The 27,541-nt window shown below is 41.3% G+C and overlaps 1 protein-coding gene across 3 annotated transcripts; it reads left to right on the top strand.

The window, feature by feature from the left end:
- The first annotated feature begins 105 nt into the window (after positions 1-105).
- On the top strand, positions 106-27,036 carry TXLNG (taxilin gamma). Of its 3 annotated transcripts, none has more exons than XM_044430045.1 (10): positions 106-267; positions 5,428-5,740; positions 6,216-6,307; positions 7,638-7,808; positions 15,423-15,617; positions 18,223-18,342; positions 19,406-19,480; positions 21,569-21,661; positions 22,063-22,158; positions 23,419-27,036. In XM_044430045.1, exons 1-10 carry the CDS (start codon positions 121-123, stop codon positions 23,743-23,745), a joined length of 1,629 nt encoding a protein of 542 aa, XP_044285980.1. In that variant the 5' UTR covers positions 106-120; the 3' UTR covers positions 23,746-27,036. The 3 variants fall into 3 exon arrangements, with proteins under 3 accessions (XP_044285980.1, XP_044285969.1, XP_044285990.1); XM_044430034.1 differs by having other exon boundaries at positions 7,638-7,850; XM_044430055.1 differs by lacking the exon at positions 106-267 and adding an exon at positions 4,771-4,941 and having other exon boundaries at positions 7,638-7,850.
- Positions 27,037-27,541: the final 505 nt, after the last annotated feature.

Below are 27,541 nucleotides of genomic sequence, written 5' to 3'. Positions count from 1 at the left end.
GGAAGGCGGCCCTTTCGGTGTCACATGGTCTAGGAAAGCGTGCCTGCTCATTAGTCGAGATGCGAACGAGGCGGGGGACCTTTGGCGTGGGTCGGCTTGTTTGGATGCCGCCGTCACACTATGGCGGCGCTCAGAGCGGCACCAGCGTGTGTTGGAGGCTGCCCTGAGGCGGAGAACGAAAGGCGCTCCGAGCAGCCTCGGGAGCAGCCTGGGCGGCCGGACGCGAGAAGAGCAGCGCCGCCGGGAGAAGCGCCAGGCGGCTCCGAGGTAAGCGCCTTCCGCTTGCCTTCTTTGCAGGGGATGCCTCGACTCCACGCCGCGCTCGCTGCTGTCCAGCTGCTCGGGAAAGAGGCGTCCCTCGCTGCTTTTTGGGTGCCCAGATCGAAGTGGAGATGAGCGGGGGGCCGCGAGCTGCGTTTGCAGGCTCCTCTGGCGGAACGCGGCCGCGCACGTTGCACAGGAGGAGCGCCGCGCACACCCGCTCATTCTTCGCGTGATGCTCTCCTCACCGAAGGGGACGCCTGACCTGAGCTCGGCCGAGGGCGCAGTGACAGAGGCTCGGCTGCCAGACAGGACTCTTTTGAAAATGCATTCGGTGAAACGACATTGCGTCGTGTACGAGCGGTCATTTTTCCTTTTGGCGAAGCCCGGCGTGTGTGCTGTTTCCCTGCCAAAGGGGTTGCAGGTGACCCTGGTGAGGAGGCCCCGCTGCTTGGCAGAGGAAAGCTACAAAAGGATGACTTTTCTTTTTGAAAGAAGGAAAAGTAGCAGATTAGCGGGGAGAGGCGATTAAGCAGTAAATACCCATTTCCCTCTACCATGACGCAGAACCTACGAAAGAGGAGGGGAGCACCCCTGATCCCATTCAAACCTCGCCAGCAGCACACTGTCTGCCTCTTCTTCGGGAAAGGGGAGCTTGCAGCTGCCCTTATCTGTTCTCTTTCACACCTACTCAGTGCCAGCGTGGCAGGGAGCATTGGGCCCAAGCTGCTGCTCACTCCATACTGGTGGCTGGAAGAGCAGCTGCCTTGTCCTCTTGATCGCATGTGCTCTCCCTACGTTGCATGGCAGTGAGGATTTGGCCTACAAGCCCAGTCCTCCACACAGCCCACTGGGAGGAGGGCTGAATGAACTCGAGGGAGCAGGTGGCATTTGCTTGTTCTTTCTGGGTAGCCAAGACCCAGAGATAGGGTCTGCCAAAGAGATAGGGCAAGGAAGAGTGGAAGCAATTGTATAAAGCAGCCTTCAATTTCTCAAGCCTTGAGAGAAAGAAGATTTGCGTGATAGTGAGACACACAAGCTCTCACTTGTTCTCTGAGTGGCATGCTTCTGCAGACAGGCAGGGTGCCTTTCTCTTGCTCACTTTGTTTGGGTATCGCACCCTGGGTAGATTGGGCCCCTGGTGCTGCCAATATATTAGCAGCACCTCTGTCCACTCACCACCTTTCTTCTTACTTCAGAGCATATGAAGTTGGTCTTCGAAGGAGCAGCCTTCTCTTCTCTCTTTGTTAAACTAATACTCCAGGCAGTACAGAGCAGTCATTACGCCACATAATCCAGCCTTAATTTATCTAGAGACCAATGATTGAACATAGGATGGTTGCCGCTGATTGCTTACCTGCCCTTTACTTAATGAAGAAGCCACGTTCTCTTTCTTCCTGAATAGGGTGCAAGATTGGACTAGGTAGCATCATCTGCACTGCCACACCATTCAGAGAGAGAGCAGGTGAGTGAGGAAGAGATGGGTGCTCCATTAGTGCCCATCTCTCTGAGCTAAACTGCTCACAAATAAAGCAGGCAGAGACCCAGTCCTCCTAGCTGTAGTGTCCAGTGGGTGAACACAATAAATAGGAGCAGCTGTTTGTCAGGGGAGCCCCTCTCCTTTTCACCTCAGTTCTTTTTCAGCCTCTGCTGAAGAGGTAGGAGAAAGGGAAATTGTTGTTTACTACTGATTGCCTTGCCTCACCCAAGCTGCTGCTCTTCCTTCTAAGTATGTCACAGCATTAATTACCCCCTTTCAATTATATAATATCATGTCGAGTCAAGCTTTCAGATTTTACTATGATTCTTTGGTTACTGCCTCATTGTTGAACTCACCTTGTTGGTTACACTTCTACCTGACCCTGCAGGAAAGGTAAGCAGGGAAACATCACTGCAGATAGAGGGCTTCCATCAGCCTTTCCTGTGGCTGGCAGGGATAATACTGTTGTGCAGATGTACAAGGATACAGAAGAGTGACCAGTTAAGTCACCATTTAACCTTTACTGCATGAAGAGCAGGTGAAGAGTATCTGCTTTGTTGCTGCTGGTGCAGCTACCCAGGGCCCACTTTGTGCAGTGAAAGCTAAGAAAGCCCTTCTTCCAAACCATGGAACTGGGAAGCAGGTATGGATTGCTGTTCAGCTGCTGGGATGATGCTAGCCCATCTTTGTCAGTTAACATGCTTGCCATAGGAAAGCAGGAAATTTGCCACAGTGAACAAACCTGTTGAAGTATATACTTATATGTTCATTAGAAATTATTGGTAGAAAATTCAGCTTTATCAAGAAATTAAGTATCACTAAAATATCATGAATGGCCTATCAAGGACAGGGCATTGAGAGCATTCATCTATAGGTAACCATAAACTGCACATAAGAAATGAATGCACACTAGGCTAGTTTTTGCCAAGTACTGTCCAAAATATGGGGGGAAAAGAGACTATTTTTCCCATTTCAGATTTTAAGTACTACTCAGTGGTTCAAAGAAGTTTACAACAAAGTAAAAGCAACAATCAAACAGTGCAGTTTATTAATACACAAACATGTCCAGCAGTGAGCTTATACAAGAGCAGTGATTTCAGCCAACACCAAAAGGCATCTAGTTTTTACTACATCTAGTAAGGGCAGATGTTTATCTTATTCACTTAAGATACTACATGTGAACAGGCAGCAAAAATGGAAAGAGTTCAAAAGACTAGCATATAAAAGTCCTCCCTACACCTGGTAGCTATCCACAGGAAGGTAGTCCAGGTCTCCAAGAAAGATTTCAGAAGCCAGGTATGTCCCTACAGGAGCAGGCTGCCCTAGTACCACACATTTCAGGCTTTAAAGGTCAAAATCATCAGTTTCATCTGTACTCAGAAGCTAACAGAAGGCACTGAAGTTCTTTAAGAACTGACAAGATGTTCCTTCCTGTGAAATAAGTCAACAGCATGTTTCATAGGGCTATTTCTAGTTTCCAAACAGTCTTCAGTGAGAGCCTTGCATAATACACTTTTTAAATAATTAACTTAAATGTTACTAGAGCATGATCTGGCCAGATCATACTTTTCCAAGAAAAATGGCTATTGAAGATGGCATGTAAATGTTGATATGCATTTTTAAAGCACACTCTTGTAAATTCTTAAGGGAAGGTGTATTATTAAGACATCTTTTTAAAAGCAGCTCTTTGTTTCAATAGGGATGTATGACTGCTGAATTGCTACTGGTTTATTTATTTATTTACTTATTCCTTTGCAAGAAAAGGGAGCCACAATTTCAAAATATTTTGATGCTACAGTTCAGTTCTGTGGTTAAAAAACTTGTTTAACTGGCTTGAATAGCCTTCTACAAGCCCCAGCCCTTGCTGACATCACATTAATATGTATAACTTTGTCAGCCAAAAAAGGACAGAACCCAACATTCTAAATACTATTTTCATCCTTTTTACCAATGACAGCTATGGAAATGTCTTGATTTAACTTTCCTAAAAGAGATGGATTATCCTGTTCAAACTTGCTTAAAATTACAAGGTATCTTCATGCCCATATACATAGAAAAATTACTGCCAATATTTCACAAGGTTTCCCAGATTTCAGTTCATTACCTCTCATATTCAGAGCCAATTACTTGCTCTAGCTTTATTCAACAACTAATTTATAGAATTCTGGAAAAATGCCTAATTTATTTATTGATCTTTGGGTGTCTTTTAAATTATTTGAATTACGACTTGAATACTTAATGTACTTTTGTTCTATGTATATGATAATCTAGTACAGAAAATGCCTAAGTCTCACTAACAGAAGCTCCTCTACAAATGCCATTACACTGTGACTAAAAGGACTGAGCTGTTTTTGTAACTATCCCATATTTTTTCTAACCTTGTAGGTCACTTTTAAATTTGTTCTTAGGTTTCTCTATGCTACAGAAACAGGCTTTACAGAAAATCTTATATATACTGCTTTCGCACTATTGGACATTCTTAATAGTCGGTTAGCAGCAAACGGGCTTAGTATTCATGAGCGAGTTAGCAGATTCATAGAAGCTCGTTAGTAATGCAAAATGATAAAAGCAATCACGAGAAAAACAGTTGAAATGTGCATCCGCATAGATAAGTCTATACGGACGATACTTCATTTAAGTAACTAGCAAATCTAGCAATTCGGGTTAGACGTTCGTTGGTACGCGTTCAAGAATTTAGTGTTATGCTGGCACGTTTACTTGGGCTAGCTATTGTCGGCAAAACAACAGTTCTGCAGCTGTTCAGTTCACGACGCACGTAGGAGTAGTGGCCAAGCAGCGGAAAACAACGCCGGGAAGAGATCGTTTGATTGTAGCACTCGGTCAGGCGCAGCAAACGTTTCCTAACGCATTTCAGACCTCGGCGCCGATGGTTGACCGGGCTGTCGCGCTACTGCCCGAGCGAGTCCCGTCCGTCCTCGTCTCCGTGCGAGCGCTCCTTCCGCCCGTGCCCGCAGCGGATGTGACGACAGGGACGCGGCGTAGCGTGCTCTCTCCCGCGGGTGACCCCCGGGGACCTTCGCCGCGCGTGAGCAGGTGTAACCTCAGCAACAGCCGGGCATTTGGGCAGGAGAGACCGGAAGCCCCTCCCCGCGCAGTTCTAGCACGCCCCGCTAAGCGGCTTCCGGCATCCCAGAGTCTCGGTTGTTTGGCGGCGGCGGCGGCGGCGGTTGCCGGACCAGGTAGCCGCGGCCGGTCTCCCGTCCCCCTTCCCCCTCTTCTGCGCAGTAGCAGCCGGGTGCTTGGCCGGCAGGGGCTGGAAGTGCCTCGTGCCTCATGCCTCGGCGACGTTTCTGGCCGTCCGCCCCGTTGAGGAGCGTTCCAGATGCTCGGGTGGCTGATCGCGGCGGCGGCGGCAACTGACGGAACTCCAGCCGCGTTCCCTCTGCCCATCCGAAGCATTTCAGAAAGGAGCTCTGCCGGGCTTTCTTCCTCAGGAGCGCCTGCGGTTGCACTGAGGAGCTGCCCAGGAGGCAGGGTTGCCCACGAGTATTTACTCTTTTCGATCTCTGGCGACCTGCTGTGTTACGTGTAAAGTGTGGGGGCTCGTTAACGTCGCTTTTATGTGTTTTCTTTCAGAGGACGCTTAAATAACCTTAGAGCAAAATTGAGAGAGGATGTTTTTGGTTTTTCCTGCTTCCGTGATTTGAGCTTTTCTTTCTTCCCAGTGTATGTTGCTTACTATGGAAGAATCACAGATCTGTGGGTTTGGAGATAGCAGCCGGGAACAGCTGAGGAACAGCAAGTGCAGTGCGCTGAATACAGTGCTGCAACATTCAGACACAAACTGTGATGGTACAGAAAATGCAGCTGCATTGGAGGAGGTAGAAGATTACATCGCTAGAAACAGAAAGCTGTTGGGAAATGTATACTGTGCTCAAGAGCTTCGAGAGGAAACTCCTGGAAGAGAAGAAACCCGTACTGACCCACCTGATGGCCAGCAAGACCCAGAAATTGAGAAGAACAAAGAGAAAACTTTAGGTATATTATTGCAGTAAAAATAAGCAGCTCCTTTCTAATTCAGATGTTTAGGCTTGCTTACTTTTGTTTCTTGTTAAGATTTTACTTAGCTCTTTTAATTTTTATGACTTGTTTGCAGTATTTCTTAGAATGAAATTTATCATGTTTCCCTGTGGAATGTGGCTTTCCTGTTCAGATAGCTAATTTAATTATACAAAATTTTGTTTATTGATGTTTTCTAGCTCTCTATAGATATATTCTGTAGCTTTTTTTAGGGGAAGTCAGTATTTCTACTGTATCAAGCTTCTTTGTACTGCATATTCTATAGTTGTGTTGCAAGTTATTAACTAGTCTTTATGTTGCATCGAAGTTATTCTTGTTACTCTGTTGATAGTTGCTTAATATTTACATTTTTCAAAAAGTTGTAGTATTCTGGTTATTTTGCTGTGCAGCAGTGCTCTAAATACTTCTAAAATGCTTTTTTGTTGCTCTGCAGGAAAAGAAGTTTTATTACTGATGCAAGCTTTAAATACTCTTGCTACTCCAGAAGAAAAGTTGGCAGCACTCTGCAAAAAATATGCTGATCTGGTAATGTGTACCTTATTTGAAGTCACATGTATTCTTAGTGGCTACAAATTAAGTTGTTCAAAGAGTTCATATATATGTGGTCCTACAACTAGTAGAAGCAAAGTTAAACATTTACTTTGGAAAAATCTCTAAGAAGAACTAACGTGGTAAATTCTTGATCATGCAAAGTGTGTTTTCTATACTTGACTCTTCTTTGGTACTGCACTTATTGCAGTAGTGATCTTTTAAATTTATTGAGAATATGAGGTGTTGTGTTAAAAGTATTTTGTATAAATAAGGGAAGCAGAAAGTATGTGTGCCCTGCTTGTTAACTTTCTTGTTGCTTCATTCAACAACTCTTAACTGGAGTATGTGTAAAAACAGAAGAATTTTATGTGCATTTTGGCTTTAATGGTGTGTATATACATTAGTATTGTGGCATGATTTGTATATATGACATCTCTTACCTGTTGTCTTGTATAAGGAGAATTTTCTGCTCAGTGGTGAATACATGGAACAGGTGGTCCCTGTGTGGACTACATGTGTGAACATATCTATAGTTACTGAATTCAAAAAATGTTTAGAACTTGGCTGTTCTGAGTAGGGAGTTTTGTTGTTCAGAGTAAGTTAAGGAAAGCATTTTTGTTCATTTACCCATAGTGAATAGTTGGCAGTGCTAAAGATTTGCTAAAGACCTCTTTTTAGTTCATAATGAGGCAATAGGAAGGAAGCAAGATCTGTGGAGCGTTAAGCTTCTTTACAGAGAAACTAGCACTGTGACTTTTCTCTGCAGGCGAATTCAGACTTTCAATTGATTCAATATGTCCTTAGTGACTTGGTGTCACAGTTCTACACTGGCACGTTCTACATTAGCTTTATCTTCAGCAAAGTCTTTTTGGTAAACTGTAGTATGGCAAAGTAACCAAGGGTTATGGTTATAAGGGTGTGCCTGGTAATAACTTGGATGGAGATGGAGACATTTGATCATTGCTTCAACCCAGGTTTCAAAATAAAGTGATAGTCAAAGACAAGAGTAACTAAGGATGATTTATGGTCATGTTAAAAATGGATCTTTCTGCTCTGGGAAACAGAACTTGATAATCCTCCTTAGTTTTACCTAGTTATGGGTTACGCTGAAGTATTATATAATGAAATCTGAATAGTATATTGCATTTTTTTAGATTGCCATTGTAATGTTGTCATCTTGCCTGTTCTGTATGTTATAATTGTCAAGTTGTGATTTTAAAATAAATGCAATCTGTTTTGGCTATGGAAACAGAAAGGCTTTTCAATTTTAAGTTGCATTACTGAAGAACATTTTTGCCTGCCTTTATTTGTTTCTGTAATTTAGTTGGAGGAGAGTCGCAATGTTCAAAGACAGATGAAGATGCTGCAGAAGAAGCAGGCTCAGGTAGTAAAAGAAAAGGTCCATCTGCAGAGCGAGCATAGCAAGGCCATTCTGGCACGGAGCAAACTGGAATCTCTCTGCCGAGAACTTCAACGCCATAACAAGACTTTGAAGGTTAGTTTCAGAGAACTTCAACGCCATAACAAGACTTTGAAGGTTAGTTTCAGAGAATACTGCACTGGGCTGGCCTTGAAAGTGATATAGTTTTGTAAACATAGGCTAGTTGCTTGAAATCTTTTCCATACTTTGGAGTAATAAAAAACCAAGGCAACTGAAAATGGATAAACTATTGATTCTTCAACACTCTTGATTTATTCTTTAATTAGTATTAATATTTGATAGTAAAGGAGGCTCATAATCAAATACTGGTTATCATTTATCCTGGAAAATTTGTCCATGAGCCAGTGTATTAGTATGCTTTATATTAGGATCCAGAGTTAAGCTGCTGAGAAGAAAGAAGGATTCTTCTCAGTAAAAGTTTTTGTCTTTAAGCATTATGTACACTGTATTCTTGCAGAATCTTCAAGGTGTTGCAAGATTCTTCAAGAATGTACAAATATCAGCACTTGAGATGATAAAAATAATACAGGGTAGGTAATGGAGAGAGCAAAATGGTGGACCTATGATATTTGTGAAGGGATCTTAAAATGTGGGTTGGCATTGCTGTTGGAAATGGAAGAAGACAAGTTGTGTCTGGAAGAAACCAGCAGGCCATCTGGTCCAGCCCCTGATCATCCTTGTTGTCTTCCTTTGAACTCTTTGCAGCTTGTCCGCGTCTTTGTTAAACTCTGATACCAGAACTAGACTCTTGTTGTTGTTGTTCTTCTTCATAGTAGTAGTAGTATATAATATTTTTTCTTACAACAAACTCAAAGCAGCTTATATCATTCTTCTGATCCTAATCTTAGCCCCAGAACAACAACCCTGTGAGGTAGGCTGGGCTGAGAGCCTGACTGGCCCAAAAGTCACCCCATTGGCTTCATGGCCAGGCAGATCGCCTGAGTCCCAGTCTCTTAACCACTACTAGATATGCTGCACTGCAGTATTCCAGATGAGACCTAACCAATGCTGAGTTAAAAGGGAACTAGTATTTCATGGGGTTTGAAAGTGATACTTCTGTTAATGCACCTAAAATAGCATTTGCCATTTTTGCAGCCACATCACATTGTTGATTCATATTCAGCTTGTGATCTGCAACACAAGATCCTTCTCACATGCAGTATCATCTTGTAGTTTGGTTTCTTTTTCTCTAGATGCAGAAGTTGGCATTTGCCCCTATTGAATTTCATTCTGTTGTTTTCAACTCAGTGTCCCAACCTATCAAGATCACCTTGAATCTTCTGTCTTCCAGGGTATTAGCTATCCTACTCAGTTTTGTGTCATATGCAAATCTGATAAGTGTTTCCCACACTTCCTTATCCAAATCATGAATACAAATGTTGTTCAAGAGCACTGAGTTCAGGACTGAACCCTGAAGTACCATACTTGTTACCTCTCCCCAGTTTGGGAAGGCACCATTGTTGAGTCCAGTTCTGTAGCCAACTATAGACCCATCTCATCGTTGTTCTATATAGCTCACTTTTTGCTAGTTTGCTAATAAGGATATCATGGAGCACTTTGTCAAAAGTCAAGATATATTATGTCCACAGCATTCTCACAGACCACTAGGTGGGTTACCCATTCAAAACTGAAATTGGATTAGTATGGCAGGATTATTCTTGAGAAATCCATGCGGCTTCTAATAATTGCTACATTGTTTTCAAGGTGTTCGCAGACAGACCACTTTATAATCTGCTTTCACAGGGACTGTTGTCAGACTGACTGGTCTGTAGATTCCTGGTTCTTTTTTCCTCTCTCGAAGATAGAACAACATTACCTGGCACTTCCCTTGTTCCCCATGATTACTCAGAGATAATAGACAGTGACTGAGAGTTCTTCCACCAGCTCGTTTATGATTCTAGAATGGAGTTCATTGGGCCCTGGAGATTTGAAATCTTTCTACCCAGTGAAATGCTCCTTTACCATTTGCATATCAATCTTGAGTTGCCATCCTGCTCCTTCAGCTTGTATTTCCTGTTCATCAGGAGAGAAGGCAAAGGCAAAATAGGAATTGAGCATCTTTGTCTTTTCTTTGTCATCTGTTACCATATTGCCATCACACTGAATTGTTGAACCCCTTTCTTTCCTCTTTCTTTAACTATGGATATATCTGAAGCAGACTTTTAAGTTGCTTTTACTATCCCTCACTAGTTTAATTCTTAACTTCAATCTCCATGCCAAGTCTGGTCTGACCGGGGCGGCTCAGGACTTCATGGCCTCCATGACGGCCATGGGGCTGTCTCAACATGTCACTGGCCCGACCCATGAACGTGGACACACTCTGGACCTGGTTTTCTCGATGGGCAGGAAGAGGGTGGTCTGAGGGTGAGGAATTTATGCTTGACTCCCCTATCATGGTCAGATCACTCCCTGGTGAGGGTTGTGCTTGAGAGCGACCTCTCCCTCTGCAAGGGTGCGGACCCGATTGTGTGGGTCCGCCCCTGGAGCCGGATGGATCTGGATGGATTCCTGAAGGCCCTGGGGGAGTTTCCAGCTGACAAGACTGGTGCTCCTGTCGAGGCTCTGGTTGAACTGTGGAACGGGGAGATGACCAGGGCTGTGGACACGATTGCTCCTAAGCGTCCTCTCCCAGCGCGCAGAGCCCACTCTTCCCCTTGGTATACACCTGAATTGCGGACGATGAAGCAGGTTGGGAGACAGCTAGAGTGTAGGTGAAGGAGATCACGGGATGAATCTGACCGAACACACTTGAGAGCCCACTATCGGGCCTATGCTGTGGCGGTGAGGGCGGCGAAAAAGAGATACTTCTCCGCTTCCATTGCCTCCTCACAATGCCATCCGGCGGAGCTTTTTCGAGTGGTGCAAGGCCTGGTTCGTCCAGGTCCTACGGAAGATCGGGTTCCACCCTCAAAGGCCCGCTGTGACGGCTTTGCCAGGCATTTCAGGGAGAAAATCGCTCAGATTCGTCACGAGCTGGACACCACTAGTGAATCAGAGATTTCTGAGGAGATGCCAATGCTGCCGTCTGGTCCAGAATTATTGGATGAATTTCAGTTATTGCGGCCCAATGATGTGGACAAGGTGCTTGGACGAGTACGTCCCACCACTTGCCTATTGGACCCTTGCCCGTCTTGGTTAATAAATAATTCCAAGCACGGGACTGGGATCTGGATCTTGGAAGTGGTTAACGCTTCTCTGAGGGAGGGTCGGGTGCCTGCCCCTTTAAAGGAGGCGGTAGTCCGACCGGTCCTGAAGAAAGCGTCACTGGATCCAGAGATGGCCACTAACTATAGACCAGTGGCCAACATCCCATTTCTGGGCAAGGTGTTAGAGCGGGTGGTGACGGGACAACTCCAAGCACTCTTGGATGAAACTGATTATCTAGACCCATTTCAGTCCGGCTTCAGACTCGGGTATGGTACTGAATCTGCCTTGGTCTCCCTGTACGATGACCTGTGCAGGGAGAAGGACAGAGGGAGTGCGTCCCTGTTGGTTCTCCTGGACCTCTCAGCAGCTTTCGATACCATCAACCACGGTATCCTTCTGGATAGGCTAGCGGGATTGGGGGTCAGAGGCACTGCTTTGCAGTGGTTCCGCTCCTATCTCAATGGCCGATTCCAGAAGGTGGAGCTGGGGGACTATGGCTCTGCACCATGGCAACTATGCCATGGAGTACCGCAGGGATCCATTTTGTCCCCTTTGCTGTTTAACATCTATATGAAACCACTAGGAGAGGTCATCAGGAGGTGTGGGCTGTGGAATCATCAGTACGCTGATGATACCCAGCTCTACCTCTCATTTTCCACCAATCCAGGTGAGGCAGTGGCTGTGCTGAACCGGTGCCTGGCCAAGGTAATGGGCTGGATGAGGGCCAATAAACTGAAGCTCAATCCAGACAAGACGGAGGTCCTGTTGGTTGGTGGATCGGGCTTTGGGAAAGGTGAATTGAACCTAGTCCTGAATGGGGTTGCACTCCCTCTTAGGGACAAGGTCCGCAGCTTGGGAGTGCTCCTCGACCCGGAGCTTTCATTGGAAGCTCAGGTGACAGCGGTGGCGAGGAGCGCTTTCCTTCAGCTTCGGCTGATTCATCAGCTGCGCCCCTACCTGGAGTACGACTGCCTGGCGACAGTGACACACGCACTGGTGACTTCCCGTCTGGACTTCTGTAACGCGCTCTACGTGGGGCTACCCTTGAAGACAGTCCAGATACTTCAATTGGTTCAAAATAGAGCTGCCAGGCTGCTGACGGGGACTGGGCATTATGTTCACATGACTCCAGTCCTCCGTAGCTTCACTGGTTTCCCATTGAAGTCCGGGCCCAATTCAAGGTGTTGGTGAGGACCTATAAAGCCCTAAACGGCTTGGGTCCTGGTTACCTGAAGGAGCGCTTACATCCATATATGCCCGGCCGCCCCTTGAGATCTGCAGGAGAGGCCCTTCTCCAGGAACCCTCCGTGAAAGAAATTAGGAGGGTGAGTACTCGGAGGAGGGCTTTCTCTGCGGTGGCGCCCAATCTATGGAAAGTGCTCCCCAGTTAGGTCCGCCTGGCGCCGTTGTTATTTGTTTTTCGGCGCCAGGCGAAGACCTTTTCATTTAAGAGTCATTTTAATTGTTAATAGTATTTGCTTTTATCTGGCCAGGGCGACTTCTTTTATATTGTTATTTATTTTATATTGGTATTTTTATATTGTTATTTTTGTACTTTATCTTATGTTGTGAGCCGCCCCGAGGCTTCGGCGAATGGGGCGGCATAGAAATGTTTTAATTAATAAATAAATAAACTTTAGCTTTCCTGATGCCATCCCTGGAACTCTATGCTATCTGCTTGTATTCTTCCTTTGTAGCCTGGCCTTCCTTCCACTTCGTATACATATCCTTTTTAATTTTCTGATCATCTGTAAGCTTTTCGTGAAGCCACATGAGCTTCTTCTGTCTTGTACCCTTTTTCCTTGTCGGAATTGTTTGTAATAGTGCCTTTAGAATTTCATTTTTTTAAACCCCCATCCATCTTGGACTACTTTTTTCAAAGTGCCATGGGACTTCGTTTATCATTGTTCTGAGTTTATTGAAATTGTATTTCTGGAAATTGAGGGCTCATGTGTAGCTACATTTGGCTTTTGCTTTTCTTAGAATCAAGAATTCAAGTATGACATGGTAACTTCCCCAGAATTCCTACAATTGCCGCTTTGTCCACTAGATCTTCCTTGTTGGTTAGTATCAAGTCAAGTATAGCTGTTCCTCTTGTTCCTTTCTCCGCTTTCTGTTGGAGGAAGTTACCATCAACACATGTTAGGAATCTCTTGAAGGGGCCATGTTTGGCAGAATTTAGCAGAGAAGTTGAAGTGCCCCATAATCATGCCTCCTTGAAACATTGGCAGTTTGCCTTCCAAAAAGTTTCATCCTCATCTTCTCCTTGACTTGGGTGGTTGGTAATAGGTCTCTTAATCCAGATTCTTTCTATGGTGTTACTAAGCTCATCCTCCTGTATTTCTGTGTAGATATATGTATCCTTAACATATAGTCCGCCTCTGTTTCTGTTCCTTCTGTTCTTGAACAGGTTATATCCTTCAGTTGTTGAATTCCAGTCATTGGAGTCATCCCACCAAGTCTCAGTTATACCTATCAGGTCATATTCACCCTCCTGTTCATGTTCGTGCTGTTCGCTTTCCCACTCTTGGCATCAATATATAGTAGTGTAGTTGCTTTTTGGTTCTGATTTTCAGTTGTCTCTTCATTGTCACCTGGTAGGAATTATGGAGGTATAATTATGCTTTTCTAATAGCAGAGAATCTTGAGCGACAAGTATAGACATAAAATGCACATTCAGTCTGTTCTATAATCTGTGAATCTGTGTTTCTGCTGCAGGTTATGCTTAAGAAATAGAGATGTCAGCATTTATTTATTTCCTGATTTATCTTCTTTAGAGCTATTTATCAAATGCAATAAATGAATATGGGTATTTAATCAATAGGATGGGTGGCATATCTTTGCCACATTGTCTTTGAGATTCAGTTCTGTCAGTGGCACAGAAGTTTGCACCTCATTTAAGATGATCTGGTGATACATACTACAGCATTGCAAGATGAAGCCTGTCTTGAAGAATATTCCAGAACTTACAGCACATTACTGTTCTTGCTGTGGTCAAGCCAAAGAAGGGCAGTCAGCATGGTGTTAGCCTTAGTTCCTGTGCAGATAGCAGCCGTTAGTCCAAGCTGCAGCTTGTCTCCAGCATTACAGACTTTGCTAAGAACTGTTGTATTGTTAGGGCTTTCTGTAATTACCATGAAACTGATATCAGTCTGTCTTGCAAATTCACTGTTTGGGTAAAAAAAACAAGGCACTTCAAATCTGCTTCAGTTCATGAGGATGTACAGTTCCTCACCCATGTGGCTAAGTGGAAATCAAGAGCGAACGAAATACACATTTCAGAGAGGCATAAGTATAATAATTTGATTTTCTGTCACCTAATCATACTTAAGTAAAAGCTGGAATTGTGTCGCATTAGACTTACTACTTAGCTAGTTTGACTCTGTGAGTTCTAATGACAAAAGTGTTGTATGTTGGAAGAAGACTTGATTATTTGGATGCTGGGACAAAAACAGTGTGCTTGGACCTTTTGTTGACAGTTGAGATATATCTATCTACATATTGTAACTTGTTATTTGCATGATGCTTTAACTGTTTTAAACATCTATCATAGAATTATTATAAATCTTGTATTACATGTATATCCTTTTTTATTCTTGCAAGGAATGCAAGGCATCTTACACTCCTTTTAGTCCTCCACTCCATTTTATCCTCACAGCAATAATTTTGTAGGGTAGGTTAGGCTGAGTGACTGGCCCACACTCACCCAGTGAGCATCATAGTCAAACAGGAACTAGAATCATATCTACCATGTCCCTAATCAAACGCTGTAACTCCCATAGTACACTTGCTGTCTTACTGCTGTCTCCCCATCCTTCTTGCAAATTTGCTCAATAAAGTTTTTGCCTGTCTAGGTGTGGGGAAGGGAAAGAGTCTGGAGCAGCTTCAGGATACTTCATACTCCGGTATCTCCAGTCCCTCCCTCCTCACCTACAAACTGTTTCCATTTACTCCTCTCTGAGGTAGCTTTCCTGCCTCAGAGCAACAGACCTGCTTGTTTCCATGCTGGCTATGAGATGGAAAGGAATCAGAGCTTCAGTTCCCAGGTCTGCAGTTGGAGCACTGTCTTTGCCCAAATATCCTGTGCCCATCAAGCCCTGTCTTAGGACCATAAGATTGCTTCAGATTGGAACAAACAGTAAAATAGATGTTCTCTGGTTGCATAGTTGATATAGTGTAACTTAAGACATGGACTTCCCTTGATTCTCTAAAGTTGAAGTTAATGGGCTTCATCAGAAACCAGCCTAATTTACCAAGGATGCTCTTTCGAAGAAGCTTCCAGATTCAGACTGCTAACAATCACTTCTGTACTGAAGAAGCTGCAACCTAATAATCTTGCCAGAAAGAGCCATGAAGTTTCTTTGCATCTATGTGCAGGTGACTGGCAGGTGAATTCTTGTAGGCATTTTGAAGTTAAGGCTCTGAACCTCTAAAATGACATTCACATGCATTTTTATTGATGGCCAAAAGTTGATTGGAAAACACATTTGTGAAAGCATGTTTAATCTCTTTGGAAAAAAGGAAGAGAACATGCAACAAGCCCGTGAAGAGGAGGAAAGACGCAAAGAAGCAACTGCACACTTCCAGATTACGCTAAATGAAATTGAGGCTCAACTGGAACAGCATGGTATACACAATGCAAAGCTCCGACAAGAAAATATTGAACTGGGGGAGAAGCTAAAGAAATTGATAGAACAATATACACTGAGAGAAGAAGTAAGTAAACCATTTAGCACTCCATCAGTAGGTTAGACACATTCTTGTGATATTTTTCAACTCTGCTTCCATAAAACAGTTATTCTTTGTCATGTTTATTCTGTGGAAATCATTTTTGTAGAAATCAGTGGATTAAAGTGACATGACATTCATTTATTTTAGAATATTGTGGTAAAGTTAATAACAAATCACCTTGTCTAAATAGTTTTGCTCTTATGTTTGAATGTAATGCAGTAACTTCTGACTCCATCAGATATGCTTTCAAAAGTAATTAGGGATCAAAATTTATGCCTTAAGAATCTACATAACTGTTTAAAGAAAACATCTCGTACTTACCTCAACTTGGCAGCAAGTGTTAGCTAAAAAGTATGGTTTAGAAGTTCTGCTTCTTTTACCCTGTTCTGTCCTACTGTGAAGACACTTAGTGGTGTATGTGCCCCTTCTTAAAACAGTGAGAGGTAGGGTCCTCTGAGAGACTGTTCAGGCGAAGGTGACCCAGCAAGCTTCATGACTGAGCAGAGGCCTGCACCTGAATTTTTATTGTCATGAACCAACACAAATCATTACTTCATGCTGTCTACCATCTGAGTACATACTTCCTTGTTGCATGCAATACTTCAAACATGCAGTGTGCTTTTTTTTTTCTCTTGCTGTCTGTGATTCACATTAATAACCAAAGGTTTTACCCATTTTTCTTGCTGTAGGCCTTTGCTTTGACAATGTCTTCGGCTTTCTGCCCCTCACCTAATTTCAGATGAATATAACCATAGTATTATTACTATTATTATTATTATTATTATTATTATTATTATTATTATTATTATTAAACATTTCTATGCCACCCCTTGCCGAAACCTCGGGGCGGCTTACAACATGATAAAATACATTGAAATACAATAGTACATAATAAATTACCATTAAATATAAAAATACAAAAAAATACATTGATTTACAAATACAAAATTAAAATTATCAGTATAAAATAAAAATATAGGAGGAGAAAGAAAAGGAAGAAGTTGCCCAGGCCAGATCATATGTTTTAACAATTGAAATGATGTTTAAATAAAAAGGTCTTTACCTGGCGCCGAAAAACCAGTAACGATGGTGCCAGGCGGACCTCTTTGGGGAGTGAATTCCATAGGTTGGGCGCCACCGCAGAGAAAGCCCTCCTCCGGGTACTTACTCTCCTAATTTCTTTCATGGAGGGTTCCTGGAGAAGGGACTCTCCCGCAGATCTCAAAGGGTGGGAGTATTAGATCAAATAGTTCTGTAATACTATCTGCAGTTGTAGATTGTATCAATGAACTGCTCAGTTAAGAGAAAGTTCATTCAATGAATTTTTTTAATTTATTGATAGCTCCTTCGCTGCTATCCGCTATCTTCATTCTGAAACCCTAATCCTGACTCAATACGATCAGTGTCCACAGTTTTCTGTAATAACCTACAAATTTATTTAGCTAATGCTGCTAAAAATACTATATAAATCCTGCTTCTGCTTACCAATAGACTCATTGGTGCTTCTGCATCCTCATTGATTTTCCATCCTTTTGCCATACTTCTTTTCAGTAAAATAACGCCTTTGTTTATCTTTTTTTTCCTGGCTAGATCTTTGCTGTCTTTTCACACAGTTCTCACTGCTTACATTAAACACTCTTAATCACAGTTGCTTGCAGTATCTTCTCTTATTGCTTTTTTATTTATTTAAAAAAATTTTATTCCATCTTACATCCAATAAGGATGTCTAGATGGTTTACAAAAGAAGAAAACCCATAACAGCACTTGAATATAACATAATCTACACTATATAAAAATATACAGTAAAAATCATTCTAACCATTAAAATACTGGGCAAATAAAAAGGCTTTGGCCTGGTGCCAAAATGGATAAAGGGTCGACCCCAGGCACACCTCTTTGGGGAGCAGGTTCCAAAGTCCGGACACTGCCACAGAGAAAGCCCTTTCCTGAGTAGTCACTCTTCTAGCCTCTTTCAAAGAGGGCTTCTGGAGAAGGTCCTCAGCAGATGATCTTAATGTATGGGCAAGTGTCTATGGAAGGAAATGTTCCCCTAGATATCCAGGCCCTAAGCCTGTTTTATTTTTCTTGCTGTTCAGTTTCTGTAGTCCAGAGAGCATCCCCTTTACAGCAATCTTACTTCCTATAATAGGAATCACGTGTTAAACAGTTCCTGAAACCCACTTCTGTGAAGCTATTTCCCAGCCGCCCTAGAGCCCTTTGTTCTGTGTTAGATGTAGAAGTCTGTGTGTAGTGATCATGTTGCATCTATGCAGCACCTATTGCTTAACAATGTAATCCTATACATATTTATTCCCAAAGTTGAGCTCTACTTTGCTTAGTAGGGATTACTCTCTAGTGTAAATGTTTGTTATTAATAAGTGCTGGTCATTTCATTTGAAAGAATTTTGGTGGTGGTACATCTTTTAGGACAAATTTTCCAATCTGAGATTGCTTTTACCAGCTACAACCACTTAATAAGAACTACTGTATGGAACAGTCCAAAGTGAAATTGGTATGAAATGCATATTATGCTTAAAAGCTTTCCTATTTGCTGGGTGGAATTTGTGCTAATGTTAATGCTTTTCTCTAGCATATGGACAAAGTCTTCAAGCATAAAGAACTGCAGCAGCAGCTGGTGGATGCTAAGCTTCAGCAAACAACACAACTAATAAAAGAAGCTGAGGAAAAACATCAAAGAGAGAGGGAGTTTGTAAGTGTTTCTGGTCATATGAAAAGGGTTTGAATACAAACACATTTTCCTTTGTCAGTAAATTAATACAGTTGGATTAAGTAATACAATCTGCTATTATCAGAGTAAAATTAATCTAAATATTTCTGGATTGTGCTTAATACAACTCCATATATTTGCCAATGTTCTTTCTCAGTAAGTAACCTGCATAAGTCTTAGGAGGGGCTTTTGCTTGGTGCCATAGCACTGGTTTTATATGCTGACAGTCTCAGGTTCAAACACCAGCATCTTCAGGTAGGGCAGAAAAGAATCCTGAGGGACATGCCAAACAGCTGCTGTCAGTCAGCAGCTGAGCCAGATGGACCAATGGTCTGTCTTGATAAAAAGTAGAATCCACCATTTCTATGAGCTTCTTCACAGGGGATAGTTTGGCCCTTCTCAGCACTTACAACAGTGGCACTCAGTGAATGTATAACAATGAAATAGCTAACATAGATCGTTCATGGATTATGGGCAGAATTCAGTGGCATCATTCTGCTAGCAGATGGTTTCTACCACTTGTGATAAGCTTGTACAGTGCTTCAATTCTGGTTCTGCAAGCCATTTTCGAGCTCTTCATAGCTTCATTAAACTAGTTGTTGCTTGCACTAACTGCTTTTCAGTGCTATATAGCCAGTGTTGAAAAATTACAAGAGCTGATGTTCGGCTGTTGGTTGCACGACTGTTTTCGTAACTAGCAGTACACAGATGTAATCACTTTTGCAATGATTTGTAGAACAGCTTGTGCAAGCAGAATCAAATGGATTTGATGTTTGTGCAAGGATTATAACATGGTTTCTACAAGTAGTAGAAATTTTCTGCTAGCACCTGTACAGTGTAAATTCAATACATTTGTTCATGTTTGCTTTAAAAACTATCTACATTTAAAGAGGGGCCAATAAGAACTTCCTCTGGTAAACATAATTTCATGTAAATTTGTTTTTCATACATTGAAAGAATAAAAGCTTAGCAACATGGAGGTGGTGTACAATCTCCAGCAATATTCAGATACTATCTAGACAGTATAATATTTTTTCTTCTTCAGCTGCTAAAAGAAGCTACTGAATCCAGACACAAATGTGAACAGATGAAACAACAAGAAGCCCAATTAAAACAGCAGGTAAACTAATGTAAAGTATATCTATACAGGGGTTTTTTATATTAGGTTTTTTTCTGGATTTTCCCTGTGACAGACTTTTTTAGCATTCCAAGACTCCTGTGGGGGAAATGGGAATGTTCAGACTGTGTCAAAGTCTTTGAAGTTAAATTCTTGTTAAGTTTTGTTTCTGCACACCAGAAGGATATCCCAAGAGCAGGTCTAATATTCACTGTTGGAAAACAATGATATTCTTTAACAAAACATTTTTATGAAACAACAACATATAATTTAATTTATTTCATATCCTCGCCCAACTGGTTATGGTCATGCTGGTGATATTCTGGCCACCATCTCTGGCAAATTCACAGGGCCATGCTATTTTCCCCCCAAAGAGTAACTCTGGGGTCATGGTGTAGTTGCTTGTGAAACTGTTCTTGTGAATGAGTTTTCTCTTGCCTGGCTGCTGTTTTGCAAGATCTTCCACATCAGTTCTTAATTTTTCTACCCAAGTCTAAATGCTCCTGCAATGTCATATATTCTTTTTATTTTCACTACTAAATTGATTTCTGTCTACTTCCACTCTGAGTTAGGGGTCATCCTTTCCTACTTTGGAAGATAAGTTGCTGTCATAGTTTCTTAAAACATAGGGCTGCAACCTTCCTGTTCCACTCATGACCCCATTTCCGTCACCACCAAGGCGATCCTATTTATGATTTTTCTGGAATCTCTGCCATGAAAGCCCATTCTAAGTGTCCAGTGGCACATTGGAGCAGCCATTACAGGTCCACATTTTTAAAAAATCTAAGTGTCAGAAGTGTGCCCTGTTTCATATTAAAAACATGGAAAAAGTAAGAAGAGATGGTATGGAGGTGCAAGTGTTTCCTGTTCATTGTTGCACTAAGTGTCTGTTGTAAAAGTCTAGTAGGCAGTATACATGGATGTAAACGAAGCCTTGTTGGTTGACATTTGTCAAACAGCAACCTATGTAAGACAATTTGCGTAGGAAAATACATCCCTTAGTGAGATCTCTAAGGTTTGAAGTGTACTGACAGTTGTCAGTGTAATCCTTTATTTCCTAAGACTCTGGATGCTTAGGTATTGGGAAACATGATTCTGTCTTACTTGCAGGAGCATGGAATTTTGACACTGTCAAGGTTTTCACAAGGTTAAACAGAGTTTCTGTCAGGGAAATATGTTGTAGTTTGTGGCCCCTGAAACACCATTCATTGTGTAGCTTATTCATGTCATACCGTGCAAACTTTACTCTTCTCATGTCCTTATATACACTTCCACCTCCTGTTCAAGAGCCTTTCAGGGGCCTGGAACCTTCCTTAATAAGATAAATGCCAACATTCCTTTCCAAAATCTCAGTTCTCAAACCACCCAACCATCCAGGATTTCTGGCCCTTAGGTTGCCTTCCTCCTCAGTCTTGCAGAAGGATCCTGCATCCAATGCTTGGCTACCTGAAGGAATTTCTGAAAGTAACAGTGGAAGATTGTGGGGAGGAGAAATGTTCTAGGAGCAAACCCTGTGGTTCCTGGTGTAGAAACCTCCTTGCTGGACTGCCAAGAGGAAATAGGCAGGAGCCTTTGAATGGGATCCTTCCTAGGATGCTGTAGGAAAGATGCTGCATGACAGGAATGTTACAAACTTCATTAAAATTTGTCTTTCCTCCATTTGGCATCTGAGGAGTAATCAGAACTTGGGCACTGCCAGTGGCACATAGAGCACACCTGACCCTGTAATGCACTATAAAAATGAAACAAATCTGTATATATGGATTAGGTATCCTAATTGTCAGTTCCTGAAATAAGAGGAGAAAGATGCAGAGTTTAGTTTGAACAGTAGCTGAAGGTGATATAAGTTCTTAGGGTGGGAAAAGAAACACTCTGATTTTTACATGCATTTCTAACCTAACATGGTTCAGCTTTTTAGCCTTTAAAAGTAACCAAATTCTTCTTACCAACTTAAGAAGTTGTTTTAGTTTTCAGATAGGTTTATTCTTTTGAAACTCAGTGGAGGGGCACTTCCAGTGTGTAGCTCTTGTATTGTATGTGTGACCCAAAATAGTTTATCTGTATAGAGAATTTAAGTATTGTTTCCTTCAGCTATCCCTTTACATGGATAAATTTGAGGAATTCCAGACAACAATGGCGAAGAGTAATGAACTTTTCACAACATTCAGACAAGAGATGGAAAAGGTACTTGGGTTATAAAATATTTTTAAATATTCCACACACATTCATTTACAGTTAGGAACTGCTGTTGAATGTGAGAAGGAAATTCTAAGGCTGTGGCCTTATGCACACTTACATGGGAGTAAGCACTACTGAACTTAATAGGACTTACTTCTGAGCAGACATCTGTACTGACTGCACTGTAAATGCCTTCTCTGGCTATGTATCTTTGCAAGTTTTGAGAAATGTTGAACATCTGCATGTGAGCCTGATACAGTTTCTGGGTGGAAGATATAATTGTGTTCTCTTCTTGGAAACTTGTTAATGAAAAAGGAACATTGAAGCATCAGTCAAAGTTGCAACGGGTGAAGTAGTTTCTGGCACTTTGCTTTTAAAAAGTTACTTTAAACCATACTTAATTTCAGATGACCAAGAAGATAAAAAAACTGGAAAAAGAAATCATAGTTTGGCGTACAAAATGGGAAAACAACAACAAGGCTCTCTTGCAAATGGCTGAAGAAGTAAGTATCATTTCCCCATATTAAGAACCCAGGGGCTTTTGGTATTTGACACAAAAAGTTTGTTCTCTGTGTTTGTACATTCTTAGAAATAAATGAAAACTACCAGTTGGTGGAAAGCAGGCTGGATCATACTAGTTGAGGAAAGCTTTAAAATGTTTAGTGTTTCAACATGCTGGAATTCTGCTCCATACAGCTGTATGGTTGTTTTTTGCAAATATCTAGTCAACCAATGAATGAAATATATCAGTCACATCCTATAAACATTGTGGTGTTTTCCAGAAATAATATTATTATTATTATTATTATTATTATTATTATTATTATTATAGCATTTCTATGCCGCCCCTTGCCGAAACCTCGGGGCGGCTTACAACATGATAAAATACATTGAAATACAATAGTACATAATAAATTACCATTCAATATAAAAATACAAAGAATACATTGATTTACAAAAATAAAATTAAAATTATCAGTATAAAATAAAAATATAGGAGGAGAAAGAGAAGGAAGAAGAAGTTGCCCTGGCCAGATCATATGTTTTAACAATTGAAATGATGTTTAAATAAAAAGGTCTTTACCTGGCGCCGAAAAACCAGTAACGACGGTGCCAGGCGGACCTCTTTGGGGAGTGAATTCCATAGGTTGGGCGCCACCGCAGAGAAAGCCCTCCTCCGGGTACTTACTCTCCTAATCTCTTTCATGGAGGGTTCCCGGAGAAGGGACTCTCCCGCAGATCTCAAAGGGCGGTCGGGCATATACGGATGTAAGCGCTCGTTCGTATCCAGTGGTGCTGTTCCACTGACAAAAACCCAAGCTCCACTGAGGCAGCTGGAAGGACAGCAGCTTCCTCACCAGCCCTCGAGATCTGCTCTGGTGGGCAGGGAAATTTTGGAGCAGAGCTTTGCATGATACAGACATTTTAGGGAGAAGAAGTGAGAAAATTCCTGTAGATTGGGTGGGGAGGTCGTTTTTTACACAAGCCATTTCTAGTTATACTTTCTAACAAGTAAGTGTGGAAATGGACTCACCATATTAGAGGGATAGTCTTTTACGTGGGAAGGTAGATTTGAGTCTGGCAAGGGAATACCAATGAAGCCTTTCAGTCAGTTTGGATGGAGCACAATTAAGGAGTTCTAAATGGGCAATATGAGAGTGTCACCATACAAGTTATTTGTGTAGGTCTGTAGTTTGTTAGCTAATGTTTCCAAATATTTTGCAGTGTCGCTCAGATCATAAACAATGTTTTGTTTGCTGCAGAAAACTGTTAAGGACAAAGAATACAAAGGCTACCAAATAAAACTGGAGCGTTTGGAAAAGCTGTGCAGGGCTCTTCAAACAGAAAGAAATGAGCTGAATGAGAAGGTGGAAGTCCTTAAAGAACAGGTTTCTGTAAGGGAAGCAGATGTCAGTCTAGCTGTACATGTGTTGCAGTCGTGCACGCTCAACTCCCATGAGGAGCTGGGGGTTTCAACGAATGGAATGCAAGAAGGAATCCAACCAGATGCTGAATCAAAGGTGGCAAATGAAGGCTCTGAAAAAACTGTCCACCTGGGTTCCATTCCTGCCACAGATTTTGTTGACTAAAGTGTAAACACTGTATTGAGAGATATATTTTGTGTATAACTTTGACTGGTGGTGGTAACTATTAGTTTTGTGGTGAAAATTTTCTTACTTTTTCTACCATATCTGTATTTTCTTAGAACAGAACTTGCCTGGTACAAGAAGCTGCACAGCAGCTATTGAATAGCTTATCTATAAAATTTCCACAACTGTATTGCACATCTGCCTCGTTTTTTTAAAATATCATAAAGGATGCATGCAGATTCCTTCCTTCTGACCCATAAGAAGCATCACAATGTCATCTAAGACTCATACAGATTTGACATGTCAGGGGAACAACTGTGACCAGAATAATGCAGCCCTGGTTTTGGGGAAAAAGTTTTCTTCTATTAAGAGAATGAAGGCCTAGTATTGAATTATAATTGCCACAATAAACTATAATTGGGCATGTGATGACCAGAAGAAGCTCATGACTGGCTCTTCGATGCATATTTGCATGAACAAAGCTGAAAAGTCTTACAGGGTTTAATATAGCTGCAATCTTGCCTACAGCTTTGAAATATATGTAATTTTGCAACTGGAAAAACAGGGTATACAGCTGAAATTTCTCAGGATTGTCCTGCACAGTTAGTTCATAAATGGAGTGACTCGTGCCCTACCTGTTAAAATAGAAGGAGCAAAAAGTAGGCACTCAAACTTTATCCAGACAACCATCAACTAAAATCCAAATGCATTTTGAGTTCATGGCTGCCTTCTCAAGAGGATAAAGCTTTTTTAAAGTGTAACATGAACCTTATTGTCTAGAAATGCATGTGTATAGTTTGCAGCTTGCTTGTTATTACAAAATGCAGTGGGATTTTGATTAGTGGTTACTAGAAGAAAGATCACCTTTGTTTTGTGCCATTATTTCTGCACTGGTTTTGGTGCCTACTTGTTAGTGTGAAATAGTGAGCATGTACAAATACATTCACTAAAACTGGGAGTAATGGACAATATTATGTCATGCATTGGTTCCTTTAGTACATACTTCAATAAGGATGAAATCCTATGCATGTTTAGACTGGAAGAGTCCTGTTAACACCTAGCATTCCTGGGGTTTGCTGAAAGTTGTAGGACTTCCTTAAGCATGTGTAGGATTACACCCTAAATCAAATGCATATATCTGCAGAAAACATAAAACCTGATCTATCCATGTTAAATATGGAATATCCATAAATTAGCTAATCTAGACATACAGATCAAGGGTGATATTCCAGTCCTGTTTCTCAGCTACTGCTTTTTGTAAAGAAAAATACATAACAAAAGACACCTGTAACAAAAGTGCCTTCCAGTATCTGTAGATTACCTGCTGAATTTGGCACTTCAAGTTTTAGTTTAATGCACAGCGAGCAAGACTCAATTTCATTCCTGTTGCTTTGTGAGCAGAATTGTTTCTCTTGCAAAAGTCCAGATATTGTCATAATGCAAATTTGTGTTTTTATTTAAAAGACAGGGACCAACAGTATTTCATTAATGTAGGAAAATACTACTAGATCAGATGCTGCTGCTAAGTAAACCTGCAGATAATAGCTTTCTAGTTGTTGCTGTATTCAGAAAGTACAAATACCCCATTTATATTATCCAGTTAGGCTGGCAATTTTGAGGGACTCAAGCATATAACTGTTTATAGGTTTGCCTACATGAGCTCTTTGACAGTTTAGTTGCAAATTACTTGAATGTTCAAGCTATACTAAGATATGCTACCCTTTATTTATACAGTGTACAGTGAAATATCTTAAAAAGAAAGGATAGCAAAACCCTTTTGGATATTAGCTCATACCACAGAGCAAAAACACATTGATATGTTCAGGGACCTAATTTGGGAACTGGCCAGTTAATGTTCCTCAAAGTTGCATTTTCAGTTTGTATACATTCCAACGACAGTTAAGTAAGCAGAGATGACTAAAGGTGTGCAGTGAAGACAGGTAGATTTGCCTTTGCAAGTCGTAATAATTAGTAATAGATACTAGAGAGATTATTTCTCTCATCAAAGTTGATCAATATTTAAAAGCATATTGGACAGAAGCAGAAACATTCCCAAAAGTGTAAAAGGAGAAACCTCAATATTATCTTATTAGAAAATGAGGAATTTGAAAGAATTCCAGAGACAGCAACAGTTCTGGATTATTATCTTTTTAACCATCTATTTGATTGCCTTTTTAACTATAGCCAGAACAGGCATAATGGCATAATGCTTGCTCTGTATCTGGCAAAATGCTGGATCTCAGTGCTTTTGATAACAGTAGATGAAAACACCAGTGAAAGTATTGCTTACTGATACTGGAAAATAAAAATTGGAATCGTGGTATCTTTTTCTTTTAAGGAAACAAATGTGTTTGCACATGCCATGCTTTCTACTCTGTATCTTTCCCAAGTTTAGATGGGCTAAACTTCATTTCTTGAAGCATCAACGTATGTCATATATTTACCAGTGGGAGGGCTAGAATAAGTTCAGCTTTTGTCTGATCTGCCACACATTGGGTATTACACTGCCATTTTCCAGCTGATTTGTACAGTGTATTTCACTCACGATTCATGCTTACTGCAAGCAGCTGTCTTACTGTGAGTAAACCAGTAATCATGTTCTGAAAAATATTGAAGCCGTTGCTTATACTGTTCATTTCTTTATACTGTTGCACTTCGTTTGTATCAGATATGTCAAGTATAGGAGGAGTGTGCTGCGTATTTTTTTTTATTACATTGCTGGGGCTTCAAATGCTCCACTGATGGCTGACTAAGCCCTAGAATGTTAAGCTAATCTCACACTGAACCCCCAAAAGCCCAAAACTCTGTCATTTGTAACACTGAATGGTGCAATCCTGTGCAAGTTTAGACACCAAAAAGGTTGACAGCTCTTAGTCTGAGCTAGGGCATGCTGGGAGTTGGAGGCTTTTGCTGTCTAAACCTGGATAGAATTGCATTCTACATGTATTTACATACACATTTTACGGCTGTACCTTTCTAATCCATTGATCCTCTTTATCACTTCTAGTTAAGTTACAGTTCAATTCTCAGGTGTTGCAGAAAATCTACCTCTTCAGACTGTAGATGGAAATAACTGTGAAATGTGATGCAGAAATCTAGTGTGTGCTGAACACTGCTTTATTTTTACAACTCATTCCTGCTTTCATGGGACAGGGGCGTGGGGAGTTGCTGAATAAATAGGCAGTCTTGTTTTTGCTTTTCAGAACATTTTGTAGAGATTTTTCACTAATGTGAATCTGACATTTTATCTACTCAGTTCTGTATAGATTAAGTAAATATGTGTGCTTAATATACTAGAGTCTGTGTCTTTTGTTCTGAAGAGCCCTGAAATAAGCTTCATTTTTCTTACTGGGCTTTCCTGTAAATGAGTGCTTATCACTTCACAGTAGCATTAGCAAACATATGATTTGTGTTGTAATCACATGGTCCTGTATTTCTTTGGATGAATACCTAAAAAATACAAACCAAAATTGGTATAACTGAGCATCTAAATTCAGTGATGGCACATGGAATAGAAAACCATAGTGCTACAGTCCTTGATCTCCACACACGGGACAAGAGAATCCTGAACTTTTTAAATTTCCAAACATAAAACTTCAGTGCTCCTACACAAATTAAGCTGTCTTTGGACAAAGGAAATGGCCTTTTTATAGGGCAAAAACCCACCTAAATGCAATGGCTGAGTTGTCTCAGTCCCTTTAAATTAGCAATACAAATTTTGATAAAAGGGGAAGTGTCATCTATTGAAGCAATATGGGACATACTTTGATACTGTCAAAGGAGAAATATGTTGGTG

Source organism: Varanus komodoensis, unplaced genomic scaffold (genome assembly GCF_004798865.1).
Source record: "Varanus komodoensis strain SLA01 unplaced genomic scaffold, ASM479886v1 scaffold1, whole genome shotgun sequence".
NCBI lineage: Eukaryota > Metazoa > Chordata > Lepidosauria > Squamata > Varanidae > Varanus > Varanus komodoensis.
This window is presented reverse-complemented; position numbering and strand designations above follow the sequence as displayed.